We start from the raw sequence: 17,867 nt of genomic DNA on the forward strand, positions 1-17,867 counted from the left end.
TGGGCCGCGGTGGCTACATACCATCAGTTTTTTGCCAATTCGCCTACCTATTATAAAAAAGAAAACACTAGTCAAGTTGTGTGATCTGTACCTGGAAAGTCTTCCTGGGCGTGCAGCGGTCCACTGTCGGAGAAGGCAACTGTTATGATGTGAGGGTACGCGAGTCGCATCCAGGTCGCCATGCTGCCTGCGTAGGAGCAGCCGACGAGAGCCACGTTGCCCGTTCTGAAGTAACAATAAATATGTTTTCTATTAACATTTTTGTCGGCTTCGATAATATTAATAGCATCTTGAGATATTGGATTCTGTATTAAAATTAAGAAAAGAATAAATACTACTTTGCGCTCGCAACTTCGTCCGTATGTTAGAGGTCCTTCGTATTATGCTTACATAAGTAGCCTATGGGGTTCAAGCTTGCTTCATACAGAATTTTATTAAAATCGGTTCTGTGGTTTAGCCGTGAAAGCGTAACAAACAGACAGATTTACTTTCATTTTGATAACATTATATAGTACCTAATTGTAATGATAGATTAAAAAATAAACAATGAGATTCATATCGGCGTATTTTTATGAGAAGCGGTAACATTTTTGACGATCAATAAATATTGAATTGGATATTTTACAATACGAATATTTTAAGCTCACAATCACCAGACCGACTTTCAAAAGCTTCCCCGCTCAGAAAGACAAGCTTGAAACTTTAAAATATTATTAAAATAAATATAATACTTTAAAGTAGACTTTTAAAGAACCTTTGCGATGGATTCTTAACCGAATCAAACAAGTGTAATGTTAAAGCGTTAACACAAGTTTGCACAAAAAGCGAGTCAGTAATGAGCCTGTTCTTATCTTCAATAAAATATTGCAAGAATAAAGTAAGAGTTTTTTTTTTTTAATTTAAGTAACATTTTATGTAAATTGAAGTAAGTCAGGAATATGTTTAAGAGGTAGAACTCGAACATTTACCCTGGATAGGTTCCAAGAAAGAATCAACATTCGAACGTATATTCCGTTATTCCTCTCTTCGAAAAGCATATTTAAGATATCTTGGTTGTGTTTCCAAGTACTCTAGTTACCCTTATCGACTTCCCACAGGAAATATTAGGGGTGTATTCCGTGTTTTCATAAAAATTGACTTAAAAATATAAATCAAATCCAATTAAAATATTCGTTCATAAGGTAGATTTTACCGAGAAGAGCCGGCAACAAACTCAGTAATTATTTTTTACTAACCTTTTTATTACAGAGTATGTCAATAAATTACAATTAAATTAATACATATGCTACTTAGATATCAACAAATTATAAGTCTACGTTTTTTATCATTAATATAATCCTTTATTGAGTATGGGCGGCGGTGAACACTTTCCATATGACCGTCCTATCTATATATATATATAAAAAAACTCTTAATAATAACTCTTAAGAATAATGAAAAGTTAAAAATCTGTACGTGAGAAAATGCAAGCGGAACAGAAAAATATAACGTACAATATTAAATTGCTAAGCGTTAACTGAAAATAATGGAACGACAAAAGTTAAAATTGTGATGTAGTTGTTCAAGTTCTGAGAGGAAATATAACTCTACAAAAGAGATCCACAGAGGATCACTAAAAGGAAGGAAATATCACAATAAAATGTATTAATACTCAGTTTAAACTCGAGCAGGCAACTTTTCATGTGCTTAAAGTGTGTTTATAATTCATCGCGTGGTCTGTGGGCATCGCGAAGCAACGTGCCATGCATGCCATGCCATGCATGTTTACAATTAAATACCACCGGTCAATGAATGTCATTATTATCGGAAACTCGGGAAAAATTGTTTCAATTAAGATAAAATGACGTTTGAAAAGCAATTGGAAATAACCAAAACACTCATTGCTTTTTGATAGTGCATTGTGCGAGTCCGTCTTGGAAGGTAACGGTAATATTTAGTATTGTTTATTTATTTAAATACTTTATTGACAACCACAAAGTAAATGGGACAAAAGGCGGACTTAATGCCTGAAGGCATTCTCTGCCAGTCAACCTTTAGGTCAAACAGGGAACCACGAAGGCGGTAATTAATAATGAATTAATATCTGTACGTACCGCTTATAATAATGTATAACAATTTAATTTTCAATTTCTGTGTTTTGGCTGGTAGGGTGAGTGAGTCAGTGTAACTATAGTCAGTATATATAAGGGTTATGTGGCATATTATTGTTATAACCAATGGTTAATATTTCTAACGCTACCAACGTCTTTGGGTAATTGTGACTACTTACCATATAGTGACCTAATTGGCCTACCTACCTATTATATAAAAAATCATGTGTTTATAAGCGGCAATCGAAACCACAACCCACGGAGTAGTCATGTACTTACCCATATCAATCAGTTGATAAACTAAAGCGATAATACTCACTTGAATTTTCCATTTTCAAAGCTATCACTCTTAACGTATTGGATGAACTGTGCCAAGTCGCCCAGCGCTTGGTCTACGTTCAGGTAACGAAGCTCCGGCACGGTGGTTCCACTGTAATAATAAATCACTTTAAGAATGGGAATAGTGATTCGGTGGTCTCGAATTCTTAACATTTCACGAGAACGTGGTTTTTAGAGAAATAATTTATTTTCTTTTGCAAAGTCCACTGGTATTGTTTAGATTGGTGTATTAAACATATTTTTAATTGAGTGTGGATTTGTAGAAACTAATACACGTTATACGTGGGAATAAGATTGGACCAATAGAAGCAGTGTAAAAAAATCATATCAATTCAAACACATTCACGATTAAATATATCTTTACTGTAATATTAAAAGGCACTCTTGATTTGAAATGCCCGAAAGAAACTCAGTATTTACTTGTTTATTTAAGTGACAGTATAAATTAAATATATAAAGACTCGCAGTGCTTGCCTGGTTTTGAACCCGATATCTTCGGTCACCGTTTACGCGTTCTAGAATGTTGAAAATAGCGGTTTGATGACAACTAAATTCAACAATTTAAATTTCTTTCCGTAATAAGTAACCAATGTATTGGTCTAACTGTTTATATGTTAACCCACTTAAACAAAGAAGGTTCTGAGTTTCAGGTTGGAGTGTCTGCTGTAATATTAAAATAACCGCTTTTAACTAAATGCATATGTATGTCTACACGGTACACATATCAAAATAACATTTTTTACAATTTTTGCCTGTCTGTCTGTCTTTATGTCTGTCTGTTTGTTCCGGCTAAAATCTGGAACAGCTGGACACTGGCAGATAGCTGATGCAATAAGGAGTAACTAATGATATTTTATTTTACAATCATATATAAAATAATAATAAAGTTACGCGTTTTTAAACGCGCACGAAGTCGCGGTCACCGCTAGTATAATATATATTTTAGGTTTCAAAGCATTTTTAAAAAAAAAAATGAATATAAATACAAAGTACAAATAACAAAATACAAATTTAATTGTATTAAAACTGACGTAACTTTCTATCTCAAGTGTTGAGAAAAAATAACTACTTAGTTTCTCGCTGGTTCTACTTGGTAGAATCTACATTCCGAACCGGTGTTATCTTTATGTTTAATTCCATATCAATTTAACATATAACAATTTAAAAGTGCTTTTAAAAGTCTAATTGAATGAAGTATGGTTTGATTCTGATTTTATATTTACAACGTATTTGTTTATGAATTAATTTTGGTGCTTTTATTTAAGTCCGGTCAAATATAGGATATCTATATTATTGATATTAGACATCGTTGAGGTTTTCTTTAAAGTGTGAAGGTTGACTTGAAGGATTTTTTAAAGACAGTTTGAACAGTTTCATGTGTGAACGGAAATAAACGATTCTTTTGTTATTTGCTCCGAACATATGAATGTCACATAGTTAAGTATAAAATTACACCCTCGTTGCCATCGCGTCATCTCTTGACCGGGGGTCATTTGGACAATCGACAATTAACCTGTGACGCGCCAGGGCTGTCACCGGCCAGTTCATTTTTTTTTTTATTGAATTAATTTCTTATGTGGACCTTCTTTGGTAGCGAGATTAAATGAAATTTGAAATGTATATGAAACGTTTTGTAAGGAAACGATAAAAGGAGCGTCAATTTAATTATTATATTAAAGTTATAAAATAATCGTTAATTTTATCACGTGCCTTATTTTTAAATGCCTATCCGTTGGTCTAGTGGCTAGATATAAGGGTGTATATCCAAGGACGATCTGATAAATAGTTTTTGTGAGGGAATAGAGAGTGTAGCTGTGTTTGGGCACACACTTGCGCTCCATAATATGTCCTGCGCAATCACCGTTAAGATGGCAGTGGCCGAGCCGGTTCGGACGATATCATTATATTTTTATATTATGTTATTAAGTTAATGTAAAATTAATTAATATTTTCATTAACTGTTATTATACCGAAAGTTTTAATTATATCTATATATTTTTTTTAACATATAAATATTTATTTACATAAGTTTTTTGATATATATATTGTTAACATAAATGTGTTTATATTTTTATACATTTAAATGTTTTGGATACTAATCATATTTTGTTTTTTTTTTTTTTTGTTTATATGTAATTTCATAATTGCCGTCAATTATTTAACATATTATGTTGCATGAGTATTATATTAGTATGAGTATTATTTGAAATACTGAGATGTCTAAATTGGTCCTGATTAAATATATGAATTAACAAAATCAAATCAGCAACCCTATGGGCAATTGTTCACGCCCAGACGCATTGAGACACGAATACTTAGAGTCATTGAGATTATGGAATGAAATGACTAAACTTGCTCCAGATTAGGAAATCCGATGCACGTGGACCGTTCAGGATGACCGGTCAGCAGGGAGTCGTTATAAATATCTCACAAAACTTCAACTGAGCTTGTATCCCATAGTTCAATATTTTCACGGACTGTATCGCTTTATGCAATGCTTGTCTCATTCGGAGAATTTTTCAACAAACTTTGTAAATCTGTTCTAATTTACAGGATGAGTGAGCCAGCGTAATTAGAGTTATGAGGAATATAACATCTTAGATTTCGTGGTTGACTACGCCTTGAGGCTGTTATACTTCTCAGAGCGCTTTTGTCTTTGGACGAACGTGCCCACTTAGCATTATGAAGCTCAATTGTTGGTCTGTGTTTTCTGAATAAATGATAATTATTAATATTATGAATATTAAATATTATTATTTGATTGGTATGTATGTCGCTCAGTAACTTGAAAATTGACGAGTCATGTCACGACTATGATATTGAATGATTAATGAATTAGAGAGTTCAATGAACTTTTTGTCCTGCAAAAAAATCGTCACAGTGTAATGGCAGTGTATAGGCAGTCTAACCTTTGTCATATCTAACATATATTTTCTACAAATCGGACTGTTCTTGGTGTGTTTAAACAAATAAACTCGTCAACATTATTATATAAATATAGCTTGCGAATTGTTTTAATATTAATATTTGGAAATATTCTGAAATGTTCCATTGTTCAGTAAAAATCTCCTGGATAACGATTCACACGCCAGTCAACCGTAAATTAATAATATGATATAAATCATAACATAGTTTTTAGTTTAAACCAGATGGTCCAGTGGCTATTACCCAACGGTGTAAAAATCAAGGTGCAATCTCTATGAATATTTTTTTTTAATTTAATAATTGTAGCCAGGCAGACCTTTGGATGGTAGGCAGTCACCACCGCTATCATCGGGCGTCATAGGGCGTCAATACGCCAGCAATCTTGGTAATTAAAATGCTACGTTCAATACGATGTTACGTTGTATGTTCATGTGTTCGTAATAATATTCTTTTATTTCATGAAAACAAGTCAAGAGCTGTGATGGCCTTGAGGTTAGGAAACCATATGGTATATGGCTGCCCACAATACCGCTGAATTTTCATGAGCTATATATAAGTAACTCGTGATTGGTGGTCAATGAACATCGTAGATAAATGCTTATATGTATCGATCCGCTGTACTGAAACTCGTATCACGTAACAGCGGTGCGGTTCTGTAAGAATTCACTTCGTATCTCACTCGTGAAATGTTGTGATTTCAGTGATACGCAATTTTGAAACGCTTGACCTACAAATTTGAAATTTCACACTCGTGTTTTACAATGAGATTCGAGTTTCTTTGTTACAGAATAGAGGAATGAATTACAGTATATAGTAGTATATCTTTATATATATGGTATGCGTGTTTATGTTTTTGAAATACTAAACTATTGGACTTAGGATTAGACTTGGATTGGATAAGATTGAAAAGTATGAAAATTTTGAAAATACATAAAATTTTATTATTTATTTTATTGGTTTATTTTTTTAAGTCGAAATGGCCAGCTAGTACTCTACAAATAGTTTCATCAATTTATATTAAACTAATTAAGACATAAAAATTACCATTTAAGAAGTGATATAAATCAAATAGATTTTCAAACACGGTGTAATATGAGTCAAATTGAATTTCCGAGTATCTATAGCCTTACTTTTACAAATACAAAATTGCCTGTGAGATCTATACGAATATAATGTATATAATTATTTAATTTAAAACACCTTTATGCACTAAAATGTCGAAATATTATTTATCACTTCATAAACAAAACTAAACCGATACGGAGTTGGCAAGCGATTTTCATACCTCACCGAGTACGGCGTTATGACGTCACGCTGGCGCTAGTCCAGCGCGCTGCCATTAAAGCGGCCATTACGGTTAATGATGAGACATAGACTAATGGCAAGTTATTGGCACCTTTGAGCTTTTGTTTATGAGTCTGGTTAGATGAAATTTCTAGATTTGTATTTACGGTTTTAGCGTAAATATTGGTTTGTACGTTTTGGTTTCTAGTCGCATTGTGTAGGAGATATTATTCAAAAATGTAACGGTTTTGAATGAAATAACGTATACACAAAGAAATATACGATGTACATAGTTTAATTGGTGGTATGGCTTTGTGCTTTATACCATACATTCATCATATGTATACGAGTATCGTACCGCCAAGCAATACTTATTTGTGTTCCCAAGTATGTGGGTACAAGGACATAACATCTCAGTTCCCTTGGTGGGGTAGCACATTGCCGATGTAATGAATGGCTAAAAATTGTTACGGCGCCAATGTCTATGAGCAGTGTTGACCATTTATCGCGAGGTATAAAAAATTTGCGCGTCTGCCTACATATGTTATAAAATAAATTAAAAAATATTGACGTACGCATGTCTAAATATGAATAATAATTTGTTTTTTCTTTGTTCGTCAATCAATTGAAAGCTTTTGAATGTGTCTGTAAAGACTATGGAAAATCGAAGTGCATTCGTCCGTAGCAAATATGAACTATTGTATTTTTGAATTCCGCTAATCTTTCTTTTCTTTTTTTTCCCATGTTTATGTACCTAATGCTCAGCAAAGCAAGCGGGTTACCGCTATTTAGGGATGCATATAAAGCAAGAATTTTAAAAAAAACCTCTGCTAGAGCATAGAACATTAGCTGATTAAGAAAACAACACATGGCAATATGGTTTTTTTTTATTGAAAAATTAGGCTAGCAAGTAGACTGTTTGTCTTTCAATTCTTCTGAGTCGTATAGCCCATTGGTTGAAATTTGTCTCAATCGTGTGTTTCAATTCGGATTTGCTCCACAATTTAATTAATTTTATTGTTTAATTTTTATAACTTCATGTCGTTGTTAGCATTGAAAAAAAAAACATCCTTTTTCTAACAACCCACAATAGAACAGCGTGTCGGAATAAGCTCCACACCATCTCCTCAAGATCACTGGGACATTTGTACTAGTATAAGATTTTAAATTAAAATGGTTATTTTTATTACTAACAGTATTTAAAACGGGATATTTACCTTTTTTTTATTTTTATTTTATTTTATTTTTAGTCTCGTGAACAAGACATTCGTAGACAATGTCGAAATATCGAGCTCCGCCAAATAAAAATAAAAAACATGGTAAATATCCCGTTTTAAATACTGTTAGTAATTTGTACTAGTGTCCATACTTTACTTTTAAGTGAATGCTTGTTACAGGATCTTAGGTTTACCTAGAATAATTCACAGTTAAGTATAATAATGTGCACAATTAACACGTACACGATCGATAATTATAATTAAAATTAAAAACTGGTCACATTTCGCCGAGACGTTTTAAAACGAGGTCTCTTAAATTTGATATGATAATTTTTATCTCCAAGGACAATAAACGGTAACGAACATTCGCTTTGGAGTTTAAAATGGAATTGTGGATGTTAGACGCGGAATCAGAGGCGACTAATTAATGCCCAAATACTCTGGGGCTTTCGGGCCTCTATCACACCGTGGAACTTAGAATATCATTGTAACGGACATGATTATAATTGTGAGGTGATTGGAAAAAAAATCTGTATGCTTAATTATTTTATTGAGCCGCAATAAATAACGGGTATATTTATGATTAACGAATTAGCCAGAATACAATAATTATAGTAATTTCGATCATAGTATCTCAGTTTTTTACTTAGAGAGGATAGAAGTAAAAGTCAGCCTAATCAGACTAATTATTATCATAAATAATAAAATTATTATTGATTTTTTTTTATTTCTTTAAAAATATATAATAAGCTAATTTATATTATCATTTGTGAACTCATCGGAGTAAATATTTTATAATGAGACACATACGTTTCTCCTTTGATTTTTTTTCCTCAATTCTTCAGTTCATTGACAAAAAATTCCTTCAATAATTCAGACTAGAAGCAAAGAAAATATAGGACGCCAAAAAGCGTCACATGTGTATTTTATAGTCACGCAGTTTACACAAGATTTACTAATGATGTTGGTTATGATAATTTAGGGAAAATGTCGTTTTACACGCCACGTAGTCATGTTAGAGGCTGTAGCACCGGTGACTTTATCGGTGCCCTGTGGAAAATTATCGAAGTATCTATATCCATTTATATAAAAAAGGACGCTGTATTTAACAAGGTTACAACTTTTGCAAAGAGTCTGTGAGTATTGGATACTGTGTTAATTGGTTTTAACCATTATATTTATGTATTACAGTACAATCAAATAGTTTGTTTTAAAGTCTAATACTATATACTTGTTATATATTAAATTTCGCTTTTTATCAAAGAAATATTTCACATATGTAGTAAATTCGCATCATATTTTATATGAATGATCTTGTCTTCTTTGATTTTTTTTATGTAAAACGTCTATAGGCGCGCTTTGGGGTAAAAAGTTCATTGCTACATATATATCATTAAAATGATAAGAATAATATATTTATTTCATTTACGAAACGTGTTCTAATAATTATAAATTATTTTAATGACCACCGATTTCAATGTCGAACTTACGTTCCGAGTAGAGTAGACGAGACGTCCACATTTTTTTATTGTTTAAAATATCGTAACCTTTAATCGTTTCCCGGGTTTTTTCCTTTGGGAGACCTCAAAGTATTTTGCGTTTCAGATTTCTCTTGGGACGTTGAAATATATCCTTTGTTTTACCTTCCTCTTGTGGGAGTTAACCTTTATAATTATATAGGAGTTACAAGTGTTAAATTATATTTTAAGTACAAAAGGACATGTAATTATGTACAGTTACAATTTGTTTTATTTTATTATTTTAAACTGATGTAGACAGTAGGTCATTCTCAAGAGGACCAGTCGATTGCGCAAAATATATCACAGTGCGCAGTTGTGGGTTTTCAGTTTTCACAGTTTATTTTATTAGTCTCATTATCTGATGAGGCCGTAAATCTCTTTTTTTTTTTCAATAAAATTATCCGACATACGTAACGTAACTCACGTAACGATTGTACGTTGATGTCAGAAGCCGCTGAGACCTTGCGAACAATAAGACACAGATATTGTATCGCAATTGGATGAATGTTAGGAACGTATAATATGAGCCAACAAAGAAGAGATTTTATACCTAGGATGAAAATATTGAATGTATTGTTACAAGACATTTGTGACTGAGATAGCTCAGTGAATATAACACTTGGGTCTTTGTTGTGGTTTGTGGGTTTTGAGTTTAGGTTAGGTTAGTTTGCTGTGACTAATTATATACGAAAAATTATCATATGATAATGGCACATGTAAAGCACTAACCCATTATTAAACCACAATAAGCTCTTACTGGAACAATAGGATTTCATTTTTTTTTAATTATATGAAATGTTTAAATACATTTCATATGTATAATTTTTTCATATTTTACTGCAGGCCAAAAGCGTTATTTTGCTTCACACTCTCCTTGTATTACAAATTTAAACACTTGGATACCATAAACTCCATAAATGCTTTAACCTTGTACCGTCATTGCAGTATCCGATTGTAGATCAGTCTATACACGTGGGAGGCATCCGATTACTATAATAGCGGAGACTTCGTTTTGTACATTGTAAACGCCGAAAGATACGAATTGAAAAAAAAACACATTTTATTTTATTGCTAGGCGCAAGAGAAAATGGGGCATCTGATGTTATGTACGACCACATTGACATTGAAGCCGTATATATTAACGATTTTTTACATCACTAATGCGCCATAAACCTTAAAAGCTTTGATGTGATATTCCTTGTGTTTGTTACACTGGCTCACTTACTAGCTCAAAAAACCGGAACACGACAATACAATCTATTGCTGTTTGACCGTAGAATATGTGATGATTGGATGGTAACTACCCAGACGTTCTGGTCAATGACCTTGCCCGATGTCATAAATTAAATAATTAGCGGAACAACCGATGGGTTTAAATAATAGGACGCTGTCTCCTTGACCAAATTTTCCATCACCCAACAATAGATACTAGCCTACTATGTACAAAATACGCAGGAGTAAGTGCGCAATTACAGGCGATTATGTGTTTGTGATCTAATGTTCAGGTTAAATGAGCCAGAGTAAAAATATTGTTAGCGATTTATCTGTGGACAGTACAGTCTCCTTTTGTTTTTAGGACTCTTAGCTCTTGATACTAGACGGATATTAGGCAATTGTTACCTAGGCAATTATTTCTTTCTTGTCTTGATATAATATCGTGAAATTCGTAGTTTTGTGATTATAACTAAAATTATTAATATAATTTTTATTTCTTAATTAAAATTTCAACTCTCCTCAAAATTTATTAATTTATTCGTGGCATTATATTTTAAGCATTGAGCGACTGATGTTTCTATTTGCCTATATCATTGATATTGTTCCTATATTTCGACACTGAATTCAAACACCACGTTGCGTCATAATTTATTGGAACTTTTAGTCAAGAATTATTCAGTAGCAGTCAGAACTCCAGAAATTAGCAGTGATACAACTCTACAACATCGGAAAGCACGTAAACCCTTTGGTATTGCCGAAAAATTATCAGAGTGCACATGGGTTTGTACCCCTTATGCACTATACTATGTCTTACTTAAGTTAGCTAGTCTCTACGAATCAAATCAAATGTATTTTATTCAAATAAACTTCAGAATGTAGCGTTTTTAAATCGTCAATATTTAAACACTACCACCGTTTCGGAAAGCAAAGGAATAGTCACTCGACCGAAATATTTTCATACTATATATATTTTCAAATAAGGTAAATAGTTCAAGCCGTGTGACTGGCGGCCACAGTCGTAGAATCGGTATGTGATCACGTTACGACTCGCTTCCCGCATACACTGATATCTGTGCAGTGGGGATTCTAGTGATTATAGCCATAATGTTGACTTTGGGACCGATTTCATTCTTGTAATGATACTCAGAAAACATATTCAGAAAATACATTGAACTTTAAACTTAAAATACATATTTTAATTGCTTAAGACGAAATAATATCCAGATGATGCGATAAGTGACCCATCGTTATCGATCGATTAAATACAAGAAAGACCCGGGTTCTAATTGGTGCAGCACGAATCAAATCAATATCCTGAATATTCAATATGAAGTATTACACTTACTTATTGATTGTCAAATTAAATACTACTACCGGTTCGGAAAAGACAAAAATATATACTTGACCTGAGAAGAACCGGCAGAAGAAGCTCAGTGGGACGATAAGACCTAACTCGACAACTCGAATCTCAAAACAATATTCATTCCTAGTCGTTTTTCGTTTTTACTTTTAGAATCCGAACAGACATGCCTCTGCATCAAAAATCGTTGTTATCGATATTTAAAATCATAAAAATGAAACATATTTGAATGCTTACTTGCTAGGCCGCGTCTGTCCGTAGTATCTGTGCTCTGTATAGAACAGTCCAGCACCTATTCTTTCAGCTAATTCAAATGCTAGGCCCCCAGTCACCCAGCCCGGGGATATCGACCATTCACCGCCAACGAAGATCACGATATGGTTGTTATTTGCGAACTGGTCGTTGTAGTAATAACGCTGGAATTATAAATCAAATGGAAGTATTATTAAATTCGAATAAATATATTATTATTGTTAATTGAAGTAAATTTTATTGAGGAGATTAAAGTTTATTTTAAATTAATATCGATATAAGTAATGGGTATTGCATATATAAATCTAATTCGTCATTCTTTGCATTGTAAACATCAGCAATTATGGGATGTCATCAGTTACGTTAATGTCGACGAGACAGAAGTAATTCGAATAGATAAATTTAATCAATCGAAACTTTTTTATATGACGTAGGTGGATTGGCAAATGTGTCACCTAATTGTTAATGGTAACCACCGATCATAAACATTGGCGCTGTAATAAATATTAATCAATAGCCGTTTCTTACATTGCCAATTAACCACCAACCTTGGGAAATAAGATGTTGTGTCCCTTGTTGCTATTTGTCCAAAGACCTTCCGGAAAAACCATCGAAGTTAAAACATCTAACACATCTAACAGAGTTACTATACATTATTTGATTTTATAAGGTCATATACGTAATTTTATAAGTTCAATAGTATAACTATTTACGTAATCCAAGATTTTATAAGATAGTTTTAATAATTCCATATTCCTCTTCCTAAATAAGCAATGGCTTCATCGTTGATCAATTAAACATATAACCTAGCAATAAGTATAAATAATGATAAAAATTGACATAGAAAATGATATATTTGTATATTAATAGTCACAATTATGATTCACAATCTTATACAATCAGGAAGTGTGGCGTCTTCCATAAATGTAAATAAAAACTTAGACAAATGGTTGCTCCCATAAATAGACTAATAGACTATGTAATTATAGACACGCAATCTTATTTAAATACTATGTTAGCTTAGTCATTCATTATGTTGTCTTATAAACATGTATTTAGGACAAAACTACTTTTAAATTTACATTAAAATGCGAATAGTAAAAGTGGAATTATAACAATAATTTGTAAATAATACTAATAATTATTTTATTACTTTGTTAAACATACGTGTCACCATATAAAACCGAATAGCAATGTTAAGTATTGTTGTGATTTAAGCGTGTGTAAGGCAGCTTAACTATAAGTTAACGATGTAGGGGATGGTTCATATTTGGTCCCGAGTGATGAGATGTGAGATGTGCAACCATGGGTATCAATAAAAAGTATGTAAATGTTCATATGGTATATTATGAGCATATATGAGTATATATGAACTCAGATATAATAATAAATATATGAAATTATCTGCGTCTATAAAACGATATAAGAGACTTGTGACAGCAATTAATTTAACTAAAATAAATATAACGTGTAAGGGTACATTTCTAAAGAGGAATTGAGTAATTTTCACTTATTTTCCTCTACACAGCAGGGTAGGATAGCAAGGACTAACAAAATACTGGGGAATAAATACCTTACCATTGGAAATGTCTCGGTGTTAGAAGCATCGAAATGGTTTAATCTCACATTGACCCAGCCCTCTACGGCTGTATTTCGGCTCATTAATTCAGGTGGTGGTGGCTCAAACGTTCTTAGAGCCAGTATTGGTGTTAAAAGAAGAAGTATTAACACTGAAAAAAAAAACAGAATTTTTATTATTTTAAATTAATTTAATAACAATGTTAAGAAATTATATTTGTTTCCAAAAACGAGAATAATTCTATTTGAATTTAATATTATTGCGTTAAATCTGAATACTAAAACTGATATATATTTTTTAAAATATTTAATCTGTGATACTAATTAATTGATTACTATCATTGTTATTATGTCGACTACAGGAGTGATGTCTGATAATTAATTATTAAATGCGTAATGGTAGCATAATTTACATGTATTAAAAATGTGTATTAAGAAACATTGAAGGAACCAGCGATGGATTGGCTTTGTATATGTTCGTCTGAGAGTATTACTACTACCACTGATATTAATGCTTTATATTGTCTTGTGTAGTTTGTATGTGAGTGTACTTACATAAGTCATTCATTTTAGAGTAACACGATTCTATGAATGGTTCTATTGACAGTGTCTATGAACAAAATTCAGCGCTTAACACAACACATTTAGACCACTTTTCCATATAAAAAAAAATTGCATAAGGAGTCACCTACAAAGCTTAGAAAAGTCTGGGCAGCTTATCAAAACACCTTATCAATTTAGTTGTTACGTGAAATATAATGTATTTAAATCTCTCATCAAGACGTGACTAGGAATTGAATTAGAATTACTTGTTGAGAAAACAAATTAATACATTTTTTTTATTTTGGCTCAAGTTATACAAGAACAAGATTGTTTCCATATCGGCTCAGCTTCGTCTTAATTTAAATTCTACCAAATAATACTTACACATTTTTTCTGATATTCGACCGATCTTCACAATGAATAAAATATACTAGCGATAATACCGATCAGAATTTTATCATTCATATCTAAGTAGCTGTTAACACACTATCGAAATTATATTTAATGTTATGTATAATTTCAAAAAGAAAACAAAACAGAGTTTCATTTTCAGATACAAAAAAAATTTACAATATCAAGGCAATCGATTATTTTTTAAAATTCAATTAAAAATGGGTCGACGTCCCCGATAGAAGTAATTATGAGGTAAAATAAATGAAAACATAGAGTTCGGTTAATGAAATGAATATACTTTAATTATGAATATAACAATATAGCAACAAAATATATTATAGTTGCCGCGACACCCGATGACATAAAACAATGTCGTTTGCCGTCACGACACAAGTCGATCTTGCTCGTTGCGACATAATACTTTTTGGATACCTTTGGATTTACAAGTAAAGTTTTTGGGTAAGATGACGCCGTTATAATATGTAATTACTAATTACGTACTTGTTTTTTTATATATCCGACGAGCAAATAGACCTATTAAAAATGGATAATTTTGTATTAAGGCATATTGCCTTCAATGAAAATAATATTTATACGATCAATTTTACTAATTTGACATATTTCTAACAGTTTGGCGTTTGCTTACTTTAAAAGAACTGAAACTGTATTCAGTTTTATTTAGAGCAGAGTATACTAGCGATAGTGGAGCTGATTTTGCAGCTGTATAAATATCATGTAATTATTCTGAAACTATTGGTCCAAATTGGAATTATTTCTGAAAAATATTATTAACAGAATAATTCCTATTTAGAGCAAATGTCTAATATATTATTTATTAACAAATTATGAAAATAAAAATAGCTAAATTATGTTTCTCAAATAAAATCAGCTCAATTTTTATTTGACATTTTTTTTTATTCTTTGATGAAAATTAGTGCGACGCAATTTGGTAAAATTACTGTGTAAACGTTTATTGATATGCGATGTTCTCCTAAACGATTAAGGAGATGATGGGTTTGACAATAGACCAGACAAATGAGCAGGAGAAATTATACCCAAGCATGTTCGCAATCACAGCTGCACTGTCTATCCCCTTAGTGTGTTATTCGTCGTGAAAGAAAAGGCACACGACGCAGGACCACCGACTTTAATTAAGTACTTTCCGAGAGACAAGAGTGTAACACTACCATATACCTAATCAAGGCAGCTACCAGCTTTTATCTACCTAAATATATCAACTCCGAGTCTTAGTGTAATATTTAAAATAACATATCAACGAACACCTATCCACTTACAATAGGGCTTCTGAATGCAAAGAGAAATGTTACCTATTCTGCTGGGTTTGCAATTGCAGTGTTATGGTTCGCAAGACCAACGACTCACCAATTATTCAAATACTTCCAAGGAGTGTTTAAGGTATTTTTGTAAGAGTTATTAATATGTTGGTTTATTATATTAAAACATGTCAATTTGTTGAGCCCTTTAGGAAGTTTATTTGTTGTTTCATATATTTATTTAATTATATTTTTTAACATCTGATATCTGATAAATATTTTATATCCTAAGTAAACTGAAAAAAGGGGATATTTCAAACATTACAATTCCTAACACAGAAATTACTTATGTCATTATTATAATTATTACAATTAGGTTAAACTATAAATCGATATCAGATTAAGGCGATAATAATAATTATCTGTTAAGATAAAATTATCGTGACGCTGGAATTTGGATTTTGTTTATTAAGATAATGGCGTAACATTAGTGAGTACAATGTTTTATAAAATATTTACGAACTGTGCTTAGGAACTCACTTCGTATTTCACTCGTGCAATATTCAAATCCGACTTACGGTTATACGATATTTTGATTCTATAAATGTTATAATTATCCCAAGAACGTGACATACACGACTGTACCGTAAACAGTTTTAATTTAAAGCGTGTGAAACTGCAAAGCGCCACTAGTTATACAGAAATATTTTAAAGTACGATCTTCTCTGAAGATCTGCTGCGTTGAGGTATAAAAAAAATATATTTTTGTTACATTTGCGGTTGAAATTATTGAAGTGACTTTGGAATAGTAGTACAATAAACCATTTTTTATTTGACATTTCTTACATGACTATAAACGTAAAGTCACGTCTACTGTTTCTGGAAAACTGAAAATTTAAACACAAGTTTCTTTTATAAAGTAAACCACTAAGATCGGATCTTTGGAAATTCAAATTTTAAGGCCGAAATTGGAGGTGTATCGTTGTATGTATTATAGAGCTATAGAGCCAGGACGGGTAGCTTGTAAAACATACAACACCCCGTTTCTCGCCTCTAATTATGACACGCTGGTTCATTTTTGCTGACGTTTGACGGGAAAATGCTACTAGATTTCCTGTCAAAATTCCAAGCGTTCGTGATTTTTTGGAAGCTTTGTTTAATTTTGATTTAAATATATTTATTATCCTTAATGTAAAAGAAATCTCATATAAACATATCTTAACTTAATTATAATAATTATATTAAATATTTACGAGCAGTTCCCCGTAGTCTTCATCTACTATATTGTGCCTGGAATTTGAAAAGTTCATTCACCCTTGAAACTGGAACACAGCGGTAATAAGTAGTGCTATTTATTGGTTTGTATGATATACGTGGAAAATGAGCGGGAGGCTCCATTGATGGAAAGTGACTACCACTGCCCATGAACATCTGAAACACCGGGGTCGTAACAGTCGTACAGGGAAACAGTCGTATTGTTTTGAAAAAACCGCCGGCGGAAGATGGTTCAAAGAGTGGTTGCGCGGGTCATGAAATTTCTTAAAAATTGCGTTGTTGTGAATGCTGGCGGTAGAATAAATAATAAATAATCAATAAAAACATTATAACACTTGTATTATGTATTCAGAGAAAAAAATCTCATTCCACTATTTTTTGGTTAATACAGAATCAAGACGAAGTTGTGAGTCCATTATAAAACTTAATCTCAACTTTGAAAGTATTAACATAATTGAACAAAGTCCGTCTGTTATAAAAAATTTAAAAGTTATTTGAATTTTCTTTTAAATCATCGTATTCTTTTATAAGAATCTTGGAAGTAATTGCCATTCATAAGGGTGAAGCTTGCCCTTGCCTTTTTTGTTTCATCGTCTTTACGA

At 32.1% G+C, this 17,867-nt stretch overlaps 1 protein-coding gene across 1 annotated transcript in view; it reads right to left on the reverse strand.

The window, feature by feature from the left end:
* LOC125074016 (putative serine protease K12H4.7) overlaps window positions 1-17,867 on the reverse strand; it is a 47,799-nt gene that overhangs the window by 14,911 nt on the left and 15,021 nt on the right. Inside the window, exons 2-5 of the mRNA XM_047685183.1 lie at window positions 13,781-13,932; window positions 12,188-12,366; window positions 2,410-2,520; window positions 92-225 (exon numbers count right to left, since the gene is read on the reverse strand). Of these exons, the coding sequence (XP_047541139.1) occupies window positions 92-225; window positions 2,410-2,520; window positions 12,188-12,366; window positions 13,781-13,932 (576 nt within the window). The remainder of the gene's footprint in view (window positions 1-91; window positions 226-2,409; window positions 2,521-12,187; window positions 12,367-13,780; window positions 13,933-17,867) is intronic.

The sequence above is a fragment of the Vanessa atalanta genome, chromosome 26 (genome assembly GCF_905147765.1).
Source record: "Vanessa atalanta chromosome 26, ilVanAtal1.2, whole genome shotgun sequence".
NCBI classification, from domain to species: Eukaryota; Metazoa; Arthropoda; class Insecta; order Lepidoptera; family Nymphalidae; genus Vanessa; species Vanessa atalanta.